This window comes from Silene latifolia, chromosome 6, assembly GCF_048544455.1.
Source record: "Silene latifolia isolate original U9 population chromosome 6, ASM4854445v1, whole genome shotgun sequence".
In the NCBI taxonomy this organism is placed as follows: Eukaryota; Viridiplantae; Streptophyta; class Magnoliopsida; order Caryophyllales; family Caryophyllaceae; genus Silene; species Silene latifolia.
The window spans coordinates 14,544,469-14,561,951 of NC_133531.1; the positions used below are offsets into that span (position 1 = coordinate 14,544,469).

The 17,483-nt window shown below is 37.4% G+C and overlaps 1 protein-coding gene, 1 long non-coding RNA gene and 1 other non-coding gene across 3 annotated transcripts; 2 read left to right on the forward strand and 1 right to left on the reverse strand.

Moving 5' to 3' along the window:
- The first annotated feature begins 716 nt into the window (after window positions 1–716).
- Window positions 717–790, forward strand: TRNAV-AAC (transfer RNA valine (anticodon AAC)). Its single transcript has one exon. It is a non-coding gene; the product is annotated as a tRNA-Val (tRNA).
- Window positions 791–8,972: 8,182 nt separating this feature from the next.
- On the reverse strand, window positions 8,973–9,977 carry LOC141658614 (uncharacterized). The gene is made up of 2 exons (XR_012549313.1): window positions 9,581–9,977; window positions 8,973–9,300 (listed from the first exon to the last, which is right to left on the reverse strand). It is a non-coding gene; the product is annotated as an uncharacterized LOC141658614 (long non-coding RNA).
- Window positions 9,978–15,327: 5,350 nt separating this feature from the next.
- On the forward strand, window positions 15,328–16,125 carry LOC141587554 (uncharacterized). The gene has a single exon (XM_074409029.1). The coding sequence runs from the start codon at window positions 15,328–15,330 to the stop codon at window positions 16,123–16,125; it is 798 nt and encodes a 265-aa protein (XP_074265130.1).
- Window positions 16,126–17,483: the final 1,358 nt, after the last annotated feature.

The window sequence follows — 17,483 nt, forward strand, 5'->3', positions numbered from 1 at the left end:
CGTTTTTGCCATTTCATGTGATATGGGAATTGAAATCCGGTGAATTGTAAACTAACACAGGAGTTCAATTCCTGTATGAACCAAACGAGTTAGGTAGTATTTATGAAAATAAGGTAAATATTAGGTAATTTTTGACAAAAAACTCTTCTTTTTTCACAAAATCTCATTGAAGACGGCACGTATCCGTCACTTTGCAGTGACGGATACCATTTTCTCTCACAAATGACCCAAATAGAGGAGAGAGGGAAACACATGGGGTGCCCCCACCTTGTCTCCCCTATCCGTTTTATGAGTGACATTACCCGTCAGTCCGTCACTTGCTCCGACCCGTCTTCACCAAGACTAACAGTTCTTTTTTAAACCAAATCGAAAACTTCCTAGTCTTTGTAGAGAATAATAATCACCAAGTTAGAGTAGTTACTTAAAAAAGATATTAGCATTATAGGCAAGCTTAAGTTTCTATCATAAATATAATGATATATAATCCAAATTTTTTAAAAAGAGCAAAAAGAAGTTATTAGATTTTACTTTTTTGTGTAAAAGTCACAAGTTTTTAAAAACTGGAAAAAAAAAACGCACATACATAAATACAATTAGATTTGTTACACTTGTATGCAACGCCACTATATATAACTAGTGGTAAGTTCGTAACTTTGTATCTTAATATTTTATCTTAATAATGATAAATAATTAAATTTAAAATTCGGAACAATGTAGGTGTCGTGGTGTAGTTGGTTATCACGTCAGTCCAACACACTGAAGGTCTCCGGTTCGAGTCCGGGCGACGCCACTTTTTCTTTTTCGCTTTTCCATTCTTGTATTCCTCCGGGCCTCATCAAATGACTACCTTTTCAATGGGCAGAAGTGTAAAAAATTAAGCCATCTACAATGCACTGCCACTTCGTCCTCCACCTCTACAAAGACAGTACAACATTTCCTCGCTCACTTGTAGGCGACTTCCGAAATGAAATGTGATCTTCTACTCTCTTCATAGTTCATCCATGATGTCGCATTATTCATAACTGCCTGTTAAGATTATTTAATATTGTGTGATAATAAGTGTTAGTTATTATGTGAATCATGATGATCCTTGTGAAGCATCGTGACTTTTAGTGTGGTTATCCTAATAGTTTGCTCTATATAAAGAGCAGATTTGTGTATGTATTTTATATCAATAAAACCAAATAAAACAATTTATTATATCAGTTTATTCTATCAGTGGTATCAGGCCAGTGAGAGAAACGTTAAACAGAATAAAAGAACATCAAAGTTAGATTAGTGTACAATACTAATAATTGTTCATGGCAGCGGAAAATTACGTGCATGCTTCAATTCCTCGTTTTGATGGTCATTATGATCATTGGAGTATGTTAATGGAGAATTTCTTAAGAAGAAAGGAATTTTGGGATGTAGTTGTTTCTGGCGTAGCGGAACCAACCAATCCCACAGAGCCACAAAAATCCCAACTTGAGGCCATGAAGTTAAAAGATCTCAAGGCCAAGAACTTCCTGTTTCAGGCCATAGACAGACCCATTTTGGAAACCATTCTTTGCAAAGATTCTTCAAAGGATATTTGGGATGCCATGAAAAGGAAGTATCAGGGAAACGCAAGGGCCAAGCGAGTGATGTTGCAGGGACTTCGCGAGGATTTTGACGGTTTGCGTATGAAGAAAGGAGAGTCCGTTGATGATTTTTTCTCAAGGATGATGACAATCGTCAATAAGATGCGGATCCACGGAGAAAAGAAGGACGACTCCATAGTTGTAGACAAGATTCTCCGATCCCTGACAAAAGATTATAACTTCATTGTATGTTCAATTGAAGAATCCAAGAATCTCGATGAACTCTCCATTGATGAATTACAAAATTCCTTACGAGTTCATGAGAGGAAACTACGCAGGCAAGATGAAGAGGAGCAAGCACTACAAGTAACAACAAATATCCCTTCGTTATCACCAAATAATGATGACGAGAGTAAAAGCGGAAGCAACAAAGGGAACAATTATCAAGGAAGATGGGGTAGAGGAGGAAACCCATCATGGAGCAATAAATCAAAGTCAGTAGACAAATCTAAAATTCAATGCCATAGATGTCGTAATTATGGGCATTACAAGTTCGAATGTCGAATTAACTTGGGTGGTCGAGGTGGCGAAAGTTCTAATTTCGCTGAAAGTGCAGAAATTTCCGAAGAAATTTCTTTGTTGACAGTCTCAGAAGAGAAAGGAGAACCCTCAAAGAACATGTGGTATCTAGATACTGGGTGCAGCAATCATATGTGTGGAGACAAAAAGGCATTCTCCGAGTTAGATGAATCTTACCGTGATGATGTCAAATTTGGTGATAATACAAGCATAAGTGTCACAGGGAAAGGCAAGGTAATAGTCCAAACTGAACAAAATGTTATTCACACTATTTCAAATGTCTTGTATGTCCCTGTTTTGAAGAAAAATTTGCTTAGTGTGGGTCAACTTCAAGAAAAAGGGTATGAGATTTGCATAAAAAATGGTTCATGCGAAATCCGTGATGCACAACAAGGTTTAATAGCAACTGTGAAAATGACAGCAAACAGAATGTTCCCGCTTTTCTTCCAGAATATCAGTCACTTGTGTCTCTCTGCAAAATTGAAGGATACAGCGTGGTTATGGCATCTCCGATATGGGCACTTAAGCTTTGGTGGGTTAAAGACGCTGGTGGAAAAAGACATGGTAAGGGGGCTCCCTTCCATAATAACCCCGTCTGGATTGTGTGAAGATTGTGTGATCGGTAAACAACATAGGGCCTCATTTCCGAAAGGAAAAGTTCACAGGGCGTCAAAATTACTTGAAGTAGTGCATTCTGATCTTTGCGGGCCAATTAATCCCACATCAAATGGAGGAAAACGGTACCTCATTACCTTTATTGATGATTTAAGTAGAAAAGCATGGGTATATTTCTTGCAAGAAAAATCTGAAGCCTTCACTGCTTTCAAATCATTCAAAACACTAGTTGAAAAGGAGACGGGAAATTATATACGTATACTACGCACTGATCGAGGAGGGGAATACAACTTAAATGAATTTAATGATTTTTGCGAGGAGCATGGAATCAAGCGTCAACTCACAACTGCCTACACACCTCAGCAAAATGGTGTATGTGAGAGGAAAAATCGCACAATAATGAATATGGTGCGCAGTATCTTGGTGATGAGTGGAGTTCCTAAGAGTTTCTAGACCGAAGCAGTCAATTGGAGCGTTTATATTCTAAATAGGAGCCCTACCTTTGCTGTTCAGAACATGACTCCAGAAGAAGCTTGGAGCGGACGCAAGCCTGCGGTTGACCACTTTAGAATATTTGGAAGCATTGCATATGCTCATATTCCGGATCAAAAAAGAAAAAAGTTAGATGACAAAGGAGAAAAATGCGTTTTTCTGGGCGTTAGTGATTAATCAAAAGCATACAGACTATATAATCCTATCACAAAGAAGTTGCTCACAAGTAGAGATGTTGTCTTTGACGAAGAAAAATTTTGGCCATGGAAAAATAATAGTGAAGTTAAGCAAGTTGTTCCCATGAATCTTGATGGTGAAAATGATGTTGTTGCAACACAGTCTCAAGAAGTAAATAACCCCTCTGCAAACCAGCCTTCAATGCCTATAACAACCTCAAACAATGATGTTCAACAAGAAGAAGCACGTGAAAGCACACGTCTACGTAGACGACCAACATGGATGTCGGATTTTGAGGTACAACTACCTGGTCATGATGATTCAGATGACATTCTCACACATTTTGCATTATTCTCTGATTGTGACCCTACAAAATATGAAGATGCTGCTAAAGAAGAAATATGGCAAAATGCTATGGATGAGGAAATAGCATCCATTGAGAAAAACAATACTTGGGATTTGGTTGATTTACCAAAAGGACATAAGTCCATTGGTGTGAAATGGGTGTACAAGACAAAGCGGAAGGAGAATGGAGATGTTCAAAAATACAAAGCTCGCCTTGTAGCTAAAGGGTATAAACAAGAATTTGGTGTAGATTACACTGAGGTATTCGCTCCAGTTGCGAGGCATGATACAGTGCGGTTGATTATAACATTGGCAGCTTGTGAATCATGGCCTATTTTCCAATTTGACGTAAAGTCGGCGTTTTTGCAAGGAGAACTTCAGGAAGAGGTATTTGTAGATCAACCTCCTGGTTATGTGAAATCTAGTAATCTGAAAAAAGTTTACAAATTAAACAAGGCTTTATACGGACTAAAACAAGCACCAAGGGCGTGGTATAGTCGTATAGATGGTTATTTTTTAAGGGAAGGATTTAAAAGGTGTCCATATGAGCATACTCTTTACACCAAAGTTCAAGCCGGTGGAAAAATGCTTATGGTATGTTTATATGTAGATGATTTGATTTGTACTGGAAATGATTGGGCTATGTTCGAAATATTTAAGAAATCAATGATGGTCGAGTTCGAAATGACTGATCTTGGACTGATGCATTATTTTCTTGGGATTGAAGTAGTTCAATCCGACATTGGAATTTTTCTTTGTCAAAAGAAATATCTACAAAATCTCTTACGGTGGATAGCTTCAAGAAGTTCAGAAAAATACTTGGGGTTTGCAGCATACAAGACTCAACTTGACTGAAGATGTTTATCTATTTAAACTGGTTTCAAAGTTCAGTTTAAGGGAGGGAATGTTAAGATTATTTAATATTGTGTGATAATAAGTGTTAGTTATTATGTGAATCATGATGATCCTTGTGAAGCATCGTGACTTTTAGTGTGGTTATCCTAATAGTTTGCTCTATATAAAGAGCAGATTTGTGTATGTATTTTATATCAATAAAACCAAATAAAACAATTTATTATATCAGTTTATTCTATCACTGCCTCCTCCAGGGGTATTCATTCATCAAGGTCAAGATTGAGTCGCCCAATTCGCAACCATAAGCAACTTTGATGGTGCCCTGGTGGGTGATTTATGCATTATTTGTCCTTTGATTTTGATTTTATATTTTTACTTATATACTAGATTTCATGCCCGGGCGTTGCCCGGGTAATATCTTAATAGTGACGCTGAGGTAAGGTGGATTAATATTCAATAAAATAATGTATCTTTGAAATACTTTTGTGTTAAATGCGATCTTTCACTCTGTTAATGGGTCGTTTTGTTGTTCTTTTTTTCCATTTTTTGCCTCAATCATTTATTGTCTTTCTATTTTAAGAATGAAAACAGACCAAAATATAACGATGTTATTTTGGCAAACTTAGTTATAAGAGGAATTCTTTTTTACATTAAACTTAGTTAATGTGCAAATGATAATTAGGATGCTTACTGAGTTATTAAAAAGTGATTTCACTGAATAAGGAGCTAATATATTTCCCCTGTTTTAATTGACTTCGTTTTTTTTTCGAAGAGAATTTTGATTGACTTTAATATGTCGTGGTATCGTCATAGTCCTCAATAGATATTATTAAAACAAAAAGCTATTTCATGGTTAGATTATACATCCTTTAATAAGGCAGATTAATATACTATAGTGTCCCACTTAACTTTAGCTGCTAGCAACCAAATTTTATGGTCGGTATCATTAGAATTAGTCGTATTCATGATAATTTTAACCAAACTCAAATAAGCTAACAACTCGTCTATCTTAAGATAAAGGTATATGATAAAAGCGGCCAAATATCATCCCGTGGGTATATATACAAATCTTTTTTTTTTACCGATGTTTTCTTTTATTCCCCCGTATAAACGTATTTAACCCGTCATAAAGTTAAGACTGATATACCCGTCACAAATACCTTCAAAGGAATATGCAGCAATAGAGAGGTGCATACAAATTGACAAAAAACATAGGATACACTCTAAGATCTAAAGCATTATTTGCTCCAAATTGACAATTGAGTAGAATTGCAGGTGCCCACACGACCTGCAACTAAAGAGGAAAAATCATTAGATCGTTACTTATATGTATGTATGAAGAAAGCCAAACGAAAACGAAAATACTTCTAAATATAAGGCTTGTTATATATGTAGTTATTATGAACAGTACTCCGTAACTTTAGTTTCTCTTCTATATATACTTTTTATGCTTATGCGTAATAGGATACTGTTGATAATGCAAGGGTAGAGAAACAGAGAAGGAGATGGAGGAAGGGATTTTGTTGTGTTATTGATTACTCAAAAAAGCATGGCTATATATAATACAAGGATACCAAACCAATCCCATAAAATAAGGGGAATAATGGTAATGTTAGGTGACAAAAGGCATGATATTGGGCAACTATTATGCTACCTAATATACCACTAACTTATGCTACCTAATATACCACTAACACCCCCCCTCAAACTGGAGCGTGAAGATCAAGAACGCCCAGTTTGCGGAGAAGATAATGAAATTGCTGAACTGCTAAAGGCTTTGTAAATATATCAGCGATTTGCTCAGTTGTAGGGACATGAATCGGAGAGACAAGCCCAGCCGTAATGGCGTCACGAACAAAGTGACAATCAATCTCAATATGTTTCGTACGCTCATGGAAGACGGGATTTTGAGCTAGATGGATGGCAGACTGATTGTCACAGAAAAGTCGCATTGGAGAATGCAGATCGATACCAAGGCTTAGAAGAAGGCCCTTCAACCATTTGAGCTCACAAACAACCGCGGCCATAGACCTGTATTCGGCTTCAGCCGAGGAAAGTGAGACCGTTTGTTGTTTCTTTGTCTTCCAGGAAATAGGAGAGTCCCCAAGGAAGACGAACCAACCGGTAACAGAACGTCTAGACAAGGGGCATGTACCCCAATCAGAGTCACACCATCCGGATACCGTGAATGGACTATCAGATTTCAATAACACACCCTGACCAGGACTGCCTTTCAAATATCGGACCACGCGGAGGGCAGCTGCCATATGGGCTTCGCGAGGTTGCTTTAGAAATTGGGAAAGCATATGAACCGAGAAAGTTAAATCAGGTCTAGTCACGGCTAAATAAACCAGGCGACCAACCATGCGTCGATAACGTTCGGGATCACTTAAGAATGCGGTCGTATCATTAGCCAAATTGTGGTCGGTCACCATCGGAGTAGGCGCAGGTTTGGCACCTAAAAGACACGCTTCACTAATAATATCAAGGGTGTATTTCGGCTAATAAAAATTCCGTCAACACTTCGCGCAACTTCAATCCCAAGGAAGTATTTCAAGGGGCCTAAATCTTTCATTTTAAAACAACGGTTCAAGTAGCCCTTAAAATTGCTAATTGCCGAACTATCATTACCCGCAATAACGAGGTCATCCACATAAATCAAAACGTGTAAGCATACCTCATCCTTGGAGTAAGAGAAAAGAGAATAATCAGAGTATGAGTGACGAAATCCATAGTCACGTAAAGCCGTAGCTAGTTTAGCAAACCAACAACGCGGAGCTTGACGGAGACCATACAAAGACTTCTTCAAACGACATACTTTTCCTTCATGACCACGAGTGAAACCCGGTGGAAGCTTCATGTAGACCTCTTCAGTTAAATCACCATGTAAGAAAGCATTATGGACATCCATCTGATGTAGTTCCCATTTTTTAATGGCGGCGACAGCAAGGAATGTACGTATTGTGACCATTTTGACAACTGGAGCGAAGGTTTCCCCATAATCAAGTCCTTCCACTTGGTGGTTACCAAAGACAACAAGACGTGCTTTTAGTCGTTCAACGGAACCATCGGATTTATATTTGATTTTATAAACCCAACGGCACCCTAGAGCTTTCTTGTCAGGAGGTAAATCAGCGAGCTCCCATGTGCCATTATTTTCAAGAGCGTCAATTTCCTTTTGCATAGCCCGACACCATCCGTCATCGCGAACCGCAATTTTAAAGGATGAGGGTTCAAGTCCTGCGGTTATAGCTGCAAGAAAAGTGCGATGCCGGCTAGAAAATTTATCACAATTTACGTAATTAGCTAGAGTATAGGGGGTACCTGAGGGCGATGCTGGAGAGTCCGGTGAACTTGAGGAAGATGAACTATTTGTTGTTTCGAGAACGTAACCTTGCAATCTAGAATTTGGAAATTTGAGCCTATGACCTCGGCCCAAAGTAGCATCCGAGTTGGGCTCTATAAAGGCATTTGAGTTGGGTTCGTCTGAAGTGGGCTGTGCTTCACCACTCATAATAGCATTTTCTGAATTGGGCTGGTCATCCTCAACTGGGCCGGTTTCGGGTATGGGCTGTTGAACTTCAACAGAAATGGGCTCAGGGGAGGGATCCTCCTGTGTACCGGGCTGGACTGGAGATTCAAGTGATGGGTCATCAGTAGGCAGGAAATTTGTGGAGTTGGGGTCAACGGTATCATTTGGGCTGAGATTGGCAAATGGAAAATTGTCTTCATAAAAGACCACGTCACGGGAGATGAGAATGGAATCGGACTTGATATCATATACGCGCCATCCTTTCTTATTGTAAGGATATCCGAGGAAGATACATTTTCGACTCCGTGGTGAAAATTTATCCCCTTGAGTTTTTCGATTGTGGACAAAGCACAAACAACCAAATACCGTAAATTCGTATAAGACGGTTGTGCACCAAATAAAACCTCATATGGAGTTTTGTTATGAAGGACGGACGAAGGAGTACGATTAATGAGATGAGCTGCTGTAAGAACACTCTCACCCCAGAAGCGCGTGGGAAGGTTGCCCTGAAATAATAAAGCTCGGGCCACATTAAGTATGTGGCGATGTTTTCTTTCAACACGCCCATTTTGTTGAGGTGTCCCGACACAAGAGGTTTGAAAATGTATGCCATTATGTAAGAAATACTCGGCCATATGATTGAATTCATTTCCATTATCGCTCCGAACTACTTTCACCTGTTTGGAAAATTGAGTCCGGACCATTGATAAAAATTGCATAAAAAAACTCGTGACCTCAGTTTTAGCCACCAATAAATACACCCAAACGGAACGAGAATGATCATCCACAATGGTCAAAAATATTTGCACCGGAAGTAGAAGGAGTGCGATAAGGACCCCAAAGATCGCAATGTATTAATTCAAAAATATCCGACGCAGTGTTCGTACTTGAAATAAAACCAAAGCGTGAGTGTTTGGCTTGGTGACATACTTCACAAACCAAATTATCATTAAATGAAATAGGACGAGCTAAAGGTATAAATTTAACCGCATGATCTCCTGCGTGACCGAGCCGACGATGCCATAGAGTGTACCCGCCAGCCGTGTCAGCAACATGAACCGAGGACTGCATTTTTATTGACGAAAGCAAAAATAGTCCATCATGTAGTTCACCGGCTCCAATCATCATCCTCGTAGAACGGTCCTGTATGAGACAACGATCTTTAGTAAATTGTAAGACATAGTCATAATCAGCTGTCAATTGGGAGACCGAAAGTAAATTGCAAGTTAAATGAGGAACAAACAAGACTCGACGAAGACTTATTTGATTGTTAACATTTACGGTCCCCATCATTGAAGCGAAAATTTGTTTCCCATTAGGTAAACCGACGGCGCGTGGGGGAATATCCATTGTTTAGTAAATAAGGAAATATCTGTCACATGATTAGATGCACCGGTATCAATAATCCAAGAATTACACATACCAGACAACCGATCCGAAGCGAGAGTATGAGCGACATTAGCGTGAACTTGAGAGCCAGAGCCTGTCCCTGACCCGGCTGAATTCAGACCGGACCCAGTTCCCTTTTTGCGACGAAACTCGGCTAGTGTGCGAGGCCGACTCCCCCACCAATCCGGAAAAATGTTAGTTTTAAAGAAACAATTGTTTATATCATGTCCACGGATTTGGCAGTGAGAGCAAAAGAACTGCCGTCTTTCTTGCTTCTCCTTTTCGCGAACGGCCTTCCAATCAGTGGTTGGCCGTGATGCTCCGGGTACGGCAAAGGCCATAGTATTCGTGACATCGTAGGAAGCCACGGTATCAAGCAGCAGCCGTTCAGTTTGCAGGGCCGCATGATACCCACGGTTCAAGGTTGGCAAAGGGTCTAATTGGAATTGTTGATTAGGAGGGGAGCATACTGGTCTCGATCAAGTCCCATGAAAAAGCGATGGAGTCTTTCATTGTCTGTAGTTTAATCGCGCTGAGACGATATGTCACAAGTGCAACGACCACACTTACGAGGCAAAGGGAGGTTCGTAAGTAGCAAGGGCGTCCCAAAGAGTTTTTAATTTACCGTAGTATTGATCACGGACATACTTTTGAGTTGTTTGCAATTGCCGAGTTCCGTCTTGAGCGTGTGTATGGAAGTGCCATCAACCACCCCAAAACGTTCTTCCAATTCCCGCCACAAAAGCAGGCGTCCTCCACGAAAGGAACACTCGCGAGAACAGAGGAGTCGATCATATTACGTATCCACTTAACGATAGTACAATGAACGACTTCCCACTTTTTCGAGTAAATTTGCATCGATCGGTTGTTTAATAGAGCCGTCACAAAATCCGAATTTTCGTCGGGATTTGAGAGACATCCGAATATCACGACTCCAATCTTCATAATTGGAACTTGTGAGAGAAACAGTAGAGATTTTAATCCCTGGAATATCATGAGATCCAAGGTAGAATGGGGATAAAGGATCAATTTTGAATTCAGTTTTGTTTGGGTCGACGCCTGCAACTCCAGACATGTCGACTAAGCAGAGAAGAAAAGAAGAAAAAAAAAAAAATGAAATTTAGGCCTGGAAGACCTTGCTCTGATACCATGTTGATAATGCAAGGGTAGAGAAACAGAGAAGGAGATGGAGGAAGGGATTTTGTTGTGTTATTGATTACTCAAAAAAGCATGGCTATATATAATACAAGGATACCAAACCAATCCCATAAAATAAGGGGAATAATGGTAATGTTAGGTGACAAAAGGCATGATATTGGGCAACTATTATGCTACCTAATATACCACTAACTTATGCTACCTAATATACCACTAACAGATACTGATAACAAAAAAAGCTTTCCCTAAAAATCTAGGAAGCAACAAAAAGAAAGCTTAAGAACACCGAAATATTTTTCGTAACTCGGTTGATGTACGACAGTTTCAATGCGGATAATTACCTTTGTATATGTTGAATCTTAGATTCTTAGAAGACTATAGACACTGATGACCGCCAATAACAATTGATTTGCTATTCCTTCCTGAAAAGTAAATAAAGCAATTAAAAACGGATGTACACAAGACAATAAATACATAAACAATAAGATGCCAAATTTTCAACAATATTAATTGCAAATATAAATTTCAACAATAAGCTATCATAAGTTCACAATAAGGATGAACAGTACGAACAACACATGCAAAAAAATAAAATGAAAAAAATAAAAATTAATGTTGTTGTGATTGAAACCATCCAATATTATACGTATATATAGTGCAAATTATGAGCTTTAATATACTAAGACAGATTAAGAGTCCAAGTTAAGCTCAAGGTCCAACATTTACCTGCTTAAAAAGATATTTATCTTTTTATAATTTTTTACCCATCTAATAGAAAACTTTTCAATAGTTTATAATTAAGTACTAATATATTTATCTTATTTCAATATTTTATAACTTAAATAATTTACCAAACTTGAACCAATAATAATTTATTCAGCAAAAGATAACTTATTCAATAAAAGCAACGGCCAATGAAATCGCTTCAAAACAATAAAAATGAAATAGGCTTCAAAAGTTCTCTTTTAAGTATATCTTAGATTTAATAAAGTGCAATGCACGCCAAAGTAATAGCTTCTCATTTTACAGTTCTTCAAGAACTCGCAATAAAGTTACTCTCTGAATAAAGTCTTTCAAATTATTATTACGATTTTAGTTTTATAGTTCATAAAATATAGTCTACCTTCTTAAAAATTTGGCTCCGGTTCGCTTAAAATGTAGTCTACCGTCATTAGTAACACCGTTACTTGAATAATACTCCGTACTTGGTGTAGAAAGCCACAATAACCTCTAGAGTGTTTTTATAAGATTGTTGTGTAATATTAAGTGACATAATTTGTTTAGAGTGTAGCTTAAAATGATACTTCGAATAGTTCAAAGTTACCCTTTTTGTAAATTCTTGAAAGTAACCTTTATTTTTATTTATTTATTCTATCGTTATTTCTTCTCAAACCTTTTGTAAATTCTTGAAAGTAACCTTTATTTTTATTTATTTATTCTACCATTATTTCTTCTCAAGCCTTTTATATTTTCAACAAATTCTAGATAGAGTTATAAAAATGTGTAGAATAGTACTATACAATTCTCAGGATATTAATGTGATATTATTTGTATGCTCTATAAATTATTGATAGAGTTGCACAAATGTTCGGAAAGCTTTATGATATTATTGATATAGTCATGCATAATAGAAATAATAATACATGGTGTAAATTAAATTGAAGCATTTGACAATAATTGGCTCTTAATTTTTTAAGTTGAATCTCTCATTTCACACATCGACCCTTGTCCGACTCAGCTAAGTTGAATGTTTAGCCGAAAATGTAATTTGATTTACCTCATAAATGATGTGAATCCATAAAACATAGTCAAAATGTGTTGTAATCCTAAAATATGTTGTAATCCTCATTAGAATTATAGATGGGGTAAACATTATGAAGAAATAATGTCAGCATAACATCGTAGAATAAACATAGAATATGTGTATGTTTTCTCATCGTAGATAAAATGGCTGCAATATTAAAGAGTCGTATACTCGTATGTACAAAAATGTCTCAATCATTTGTTTACCTATTTTATTTTGGGTTATCTCAGTCAATTGTTTCCCTTTTTATTTTATGAATGCCTTGAAATTTGGATGTGTAATTTGATTGCCCACGCTTAATTTGGTTCACTTGTCACCTAATAATTGTCTACTTTCACTTTTCTTATCTTTGTATTAAAACTAAAGGTAAACAAAAGGGATACATTATAGTGTTTTTTCAAGTACGCAAGACCCACTTAAAAAGAAGTTTCATGGCATTAAAAGTACGATGCACTATCCATCACCCAATTGCATAAACAACGTTGTTACCAAGCAAGAGATGGTTGTGAGGTTTCGGCTTGAACAAATCAAATACTTCCTGAAAATAAAAAATAAGTTATCAATTCCAATAACACACTTAATTATAAGCAATCTTACGAAGTTTGTTAAATATTAATCCGTACTTCTAAATTTTTAAAGAACTTTTCTTCAACAATATTTACAACGACAAATAGTATCACAGATTTAATATACTCCGTAATAGAGTATATTAATGAATGAAGTAGTATTGTTGATGCTTGTATGGTTTCTACATGAAAATATTTCATTAGTAGAAAATTGACGTAAAGATTTCAGTCAAAGTAAAACTCATATTTTATATCTTTTTTGTTAAAATTATCAAAATGTTGCCTAATTCGTAAAAGTAAGTTGGAGATTTTAATATCGCTCGAAAGTATACATGGATCCGAATGGAAAAAAAAAGAGAAAACTAATTTACTATTCAAACCATTAAGTAAATACGCACTATACTTACAAAAGGATAAAACAAAATAAAGTGAATTAAAAATACCATGTATGGATCCGCTTGAAAAAAAAAAGAGGAAGAGAAAAATAATAATAATTTACTATTCAAACCATCATGATAGAAAATAATTACCTTAGAAGGGTGATGCAATGTTATAAAGCGCCAAGTAACATCACAATAGTTATTGCAGAGACGCATGGGACTATAAGACGCTCCTGTTGCGTAAAAGGAATTATTTGTTAATATTTAGTGAATAGTTCCCCTACAAAAAATATAGACGTGCTTTGCTCATGCCTCAAGTCACACAAATACGTATCTTGCCGTGAGTTGCCGGCACATGTTTTGCTCCACAAAAGTATCCTTCGCAAGTCATTTGAAATCATGAATCATCATTAAGACCTTAATAACCTTAATGATACTTCTTATATCAACATTGAGCTAATAAGGTACTTGTGTTAAAACAATGCGAGTTACCTTTTCAAATAGAATTATTTAAGGATTTGTTCAGACATGGATTAAACAACCTTGTTAACACTTAACCTAATGTTATACCTGAAATTTTCAACCAAATTGCACGATTAGTATTGGCTAAGAAACAATATGGATGTATGATATAGAATCATAATAATAAACAAACTACGAAGTATCTATCATAATAAAAATTAATTACTTACCATATGGAAGTAAAGCCTTTGTATTGATCATATATAAAGAACACCCACTTTTTCGAATCTATGTACTATGGAGCTTACCATATTTTCGAATTTATGTATATAATATGGAGCTTACCATATATTGATGCGAATATCATCATGCTATTCATGCACCTCGTTTAATGTTGTGTCAAATTACTCGGAATATTGATGACACGATCATCTTAAAAAAGCTTTTGTAATCAAGGACTCAAGGTACCTGTCAAAAGAAAAATATATCTTAGAGAATTAGTAAAGAGAGAAGCTTAAACAAAGTGAACAATAAAGATCACCGAACTCTAATAAAAATAAAAAATAAAACAAAAAGTATAGACGACGATTACAAAAGATGTGCATATATAGTGTATAAAACGTAGTTTCCTTTTGGCAAACAAATTACATATAGTCGTTAATTTTATCTACTTTAATCTCCTTGGAGCCTTGGAGGCCTAGTAGAGTAGAAGCCAGAAGGCTAAAACTTCCATACGGAAGGTTACGAAATTCTGATCTACTATAATATAATAAATATAAATATTGCTTTGTGATTGGTTTGATAACAGTATTAATTATCATCTTACAATATTTACACACTATTATAATACAAAGCATGCATTAGTAGTTCAATGGGATTCTTTTAACGGAAACGACAGAATTTGTTAGAATTTGTTTTATCGTGTGATTATATTTCTATCTACCTACTTTTGTATACATCTAATCAAATTCAAATTCTTATATTTATCTGCGAGGTAATTTATTAGGAAATATCCCACTAATGCTCCACTTACTCCCTAATCTATGCCACTAATGCTTCACTAATGCTCCACTTACTCCCTAATCTATGCCACTAATGCTTCACTAATGCTCCACTTACCTAATTTAGGGGAATAATGCTCCACTTACTCCCTATTCTAAGGGCTATGTTTCCACCATTAGTTAGTATAATGCTTCTTGTAATCCTATATATATAGGATGTTATTATTGTTGAAATCAGTAAGCAAGAAACACAATATATGCATTATTTGCAATCTTGTCATCCAATTCTCTATTCCTCTATATCTTAACATGGTATCAGAGAGGTTTCCATCCTCTCCCTACAAACCTCTATCCTAAAACAAACCCTACTCAAAAAAAAAAAAAAAAAAAAAAAAATCCAACAAACACTCATGGCTGGAGACGACACAGACACAAATCCACTTTGTCGTTTTCCCAAGAATCGATCCTCTAATCCTTATTATCTCGGTTCCCAAGATGGGCCGGGTGCAAAAATCTCCAATATCGAACTTCGTCATGACAACTATGACGTCTGGCATATGTCCATGAAAATGTCGTTGAAATCGCGACGCAAGTTTGGCTTTGTTGATGGAACAATAGAAAAACCCACCAAGGAATCCGATCTTGAAAACTGGGAAGCGGTCCATTGTACTCTTGTACAATGGATTCGTATCACGATCTCTCCCTCTCTACTTGATAACGTGACTTACGGCTACGATGCTTCGATTTTGTGGGCCGAGTTGGAGTCACAGTTTGCGGTGGTAGACGGTATGAAAATTCATAATCTCAAAACTCAGTTAAAGAATTTTAAGCAAACCAAAGGTATGACTGTCACCTCTTATTTTGGTAAATTAAAATCGCTTTGGGACTCGCTTGCTGTTCATGAACCACCATTTTCGTGCAAATGTAACAAATGCGAGTGCGACATTGGAAAGGCTGCTATTAAGCGTCTTGACAATGAAAGATTGCATCAATTTTTTATGGGACTAGATGCGACTTTATACGGTAATATCCGCTCTCAACAGTTTCAACTTGATCCCCTACCCACTTTAAATCGTGCGTATAATATTGTGCTTCAAGAGGAGCGTCTTCGTTCCGAGTACATTCGGATGTGTCGATGTCGGTGCATTTGCCTTTGTCTTACGCCAATGACAATTCTGCTTTGTGGATTGGCGGGTCATGCGCGATAAAGAGCGTGCTCATCGGCGTCCTCTGTTTTGCTCTCCTTTGTGAGACCGCGGACATGCGGTTGCTACTTGCTTCTTCAAGACTCATCGCTTCCCTGACTGGTGGGGAAACAGGCCACGAACCCTCGCTGAATATCGCCAATACCGGATGACGAACACAGGAGGCTCACGTGGTTCAGGTGCCTCTGTTTCTGGGGCTGGTCGAGATAAGGACGAGGCTATCCCTGTTCGTGCTAATGCTGTGCTGGGTCCTACGGCTCATTCTCTTCTTGCCTCCGATCGCCTAAGCGGTATGTGTAATTGGATTCTCGACATCGGGCTTCCAATCATGTCACGGGTACCTGTCATGTTTGCAAGACCATAAAACAATCATTGGTAGGCCTGTTTGTTTACCGAATGGCCACCAAGTCATCGCCGCTATGTGCACCGTTTACATTAATGAATTTCTCACTCTTCAGGATGTTCTTTATATACCGAGCTTACAATGCAATTTGATATCTATTTCGCAGCTTACATCGAACACTAATCTATGTTTTGAATTTGCTAAATCTTCTTGTCTTATTCAGGACCGTTCCTTGAGGACGACGATTGGAGCCGGTGAGTTACGGGATGGACTATATTGGATTCGTGCGGGGACAAGGACTGCGGTGGTGAATAACGTGACGCAACAAGGTACTCCTAATATTGTTTGTGAATTAAAATGGTTGAAAGGTCTTCTTCTAAATTTCGACATTCATATCAGCACTCCCATGAAGGTATTTTCTGATAGCCAATCCGCAATTGATCTTGCTCGCAACCCTGTTTTTCACGAACGCACGAAGCACATTGAAATAGATTGCCACTTCATTCGGGATGCTATTATTGATGGCTTGATCACCACGGCTCATGTGTCTACTACATCACAATTGGCCGACATTTTTACCAAAGCCTTGGGTGCACCGCAATTTCTTACTCTTCTCCGCAAGCTAGGCGTTCTCGACCTTCACGCTCCAGCTTGAGGGGGGGTATTAGGAAATATCCCACTAATGCTCCACTTACTCCCTAATCTATGCCACTAATGCTTCACTAATGCTCCACTTACTCCCTAATCTATGCCACTAATGCTTCACTAATGCTCCACTTACCTAATTTAGGGGAATAATGCTCCACTTACTCCCTATTCTAAGGGCTATGTTTCCACCATTAGTTAGTATAATGCTTCTTGTAATCCTATATATATAGGATGTTATTATTGTTGAAATCAGTAAGCAAGAAACACAATATATGCATTATTTGCAATCTTGTCATCCAATTCTCTATTCCTCTATATCTTAACATAATTTGTAAAAGTTGGAGTCTCTGTAATCGCTCGAAAAAAGCTT

What these genes read in the sequence shown, in the direction of transcription:
- LOC141587554 (XM_074409029.1), top strand. Translation starts at nt 15,328, where the DNA reads ATGGCTGGAGACGACACAGACACAAATCCACTTTGTCGTTTTCCCAAG.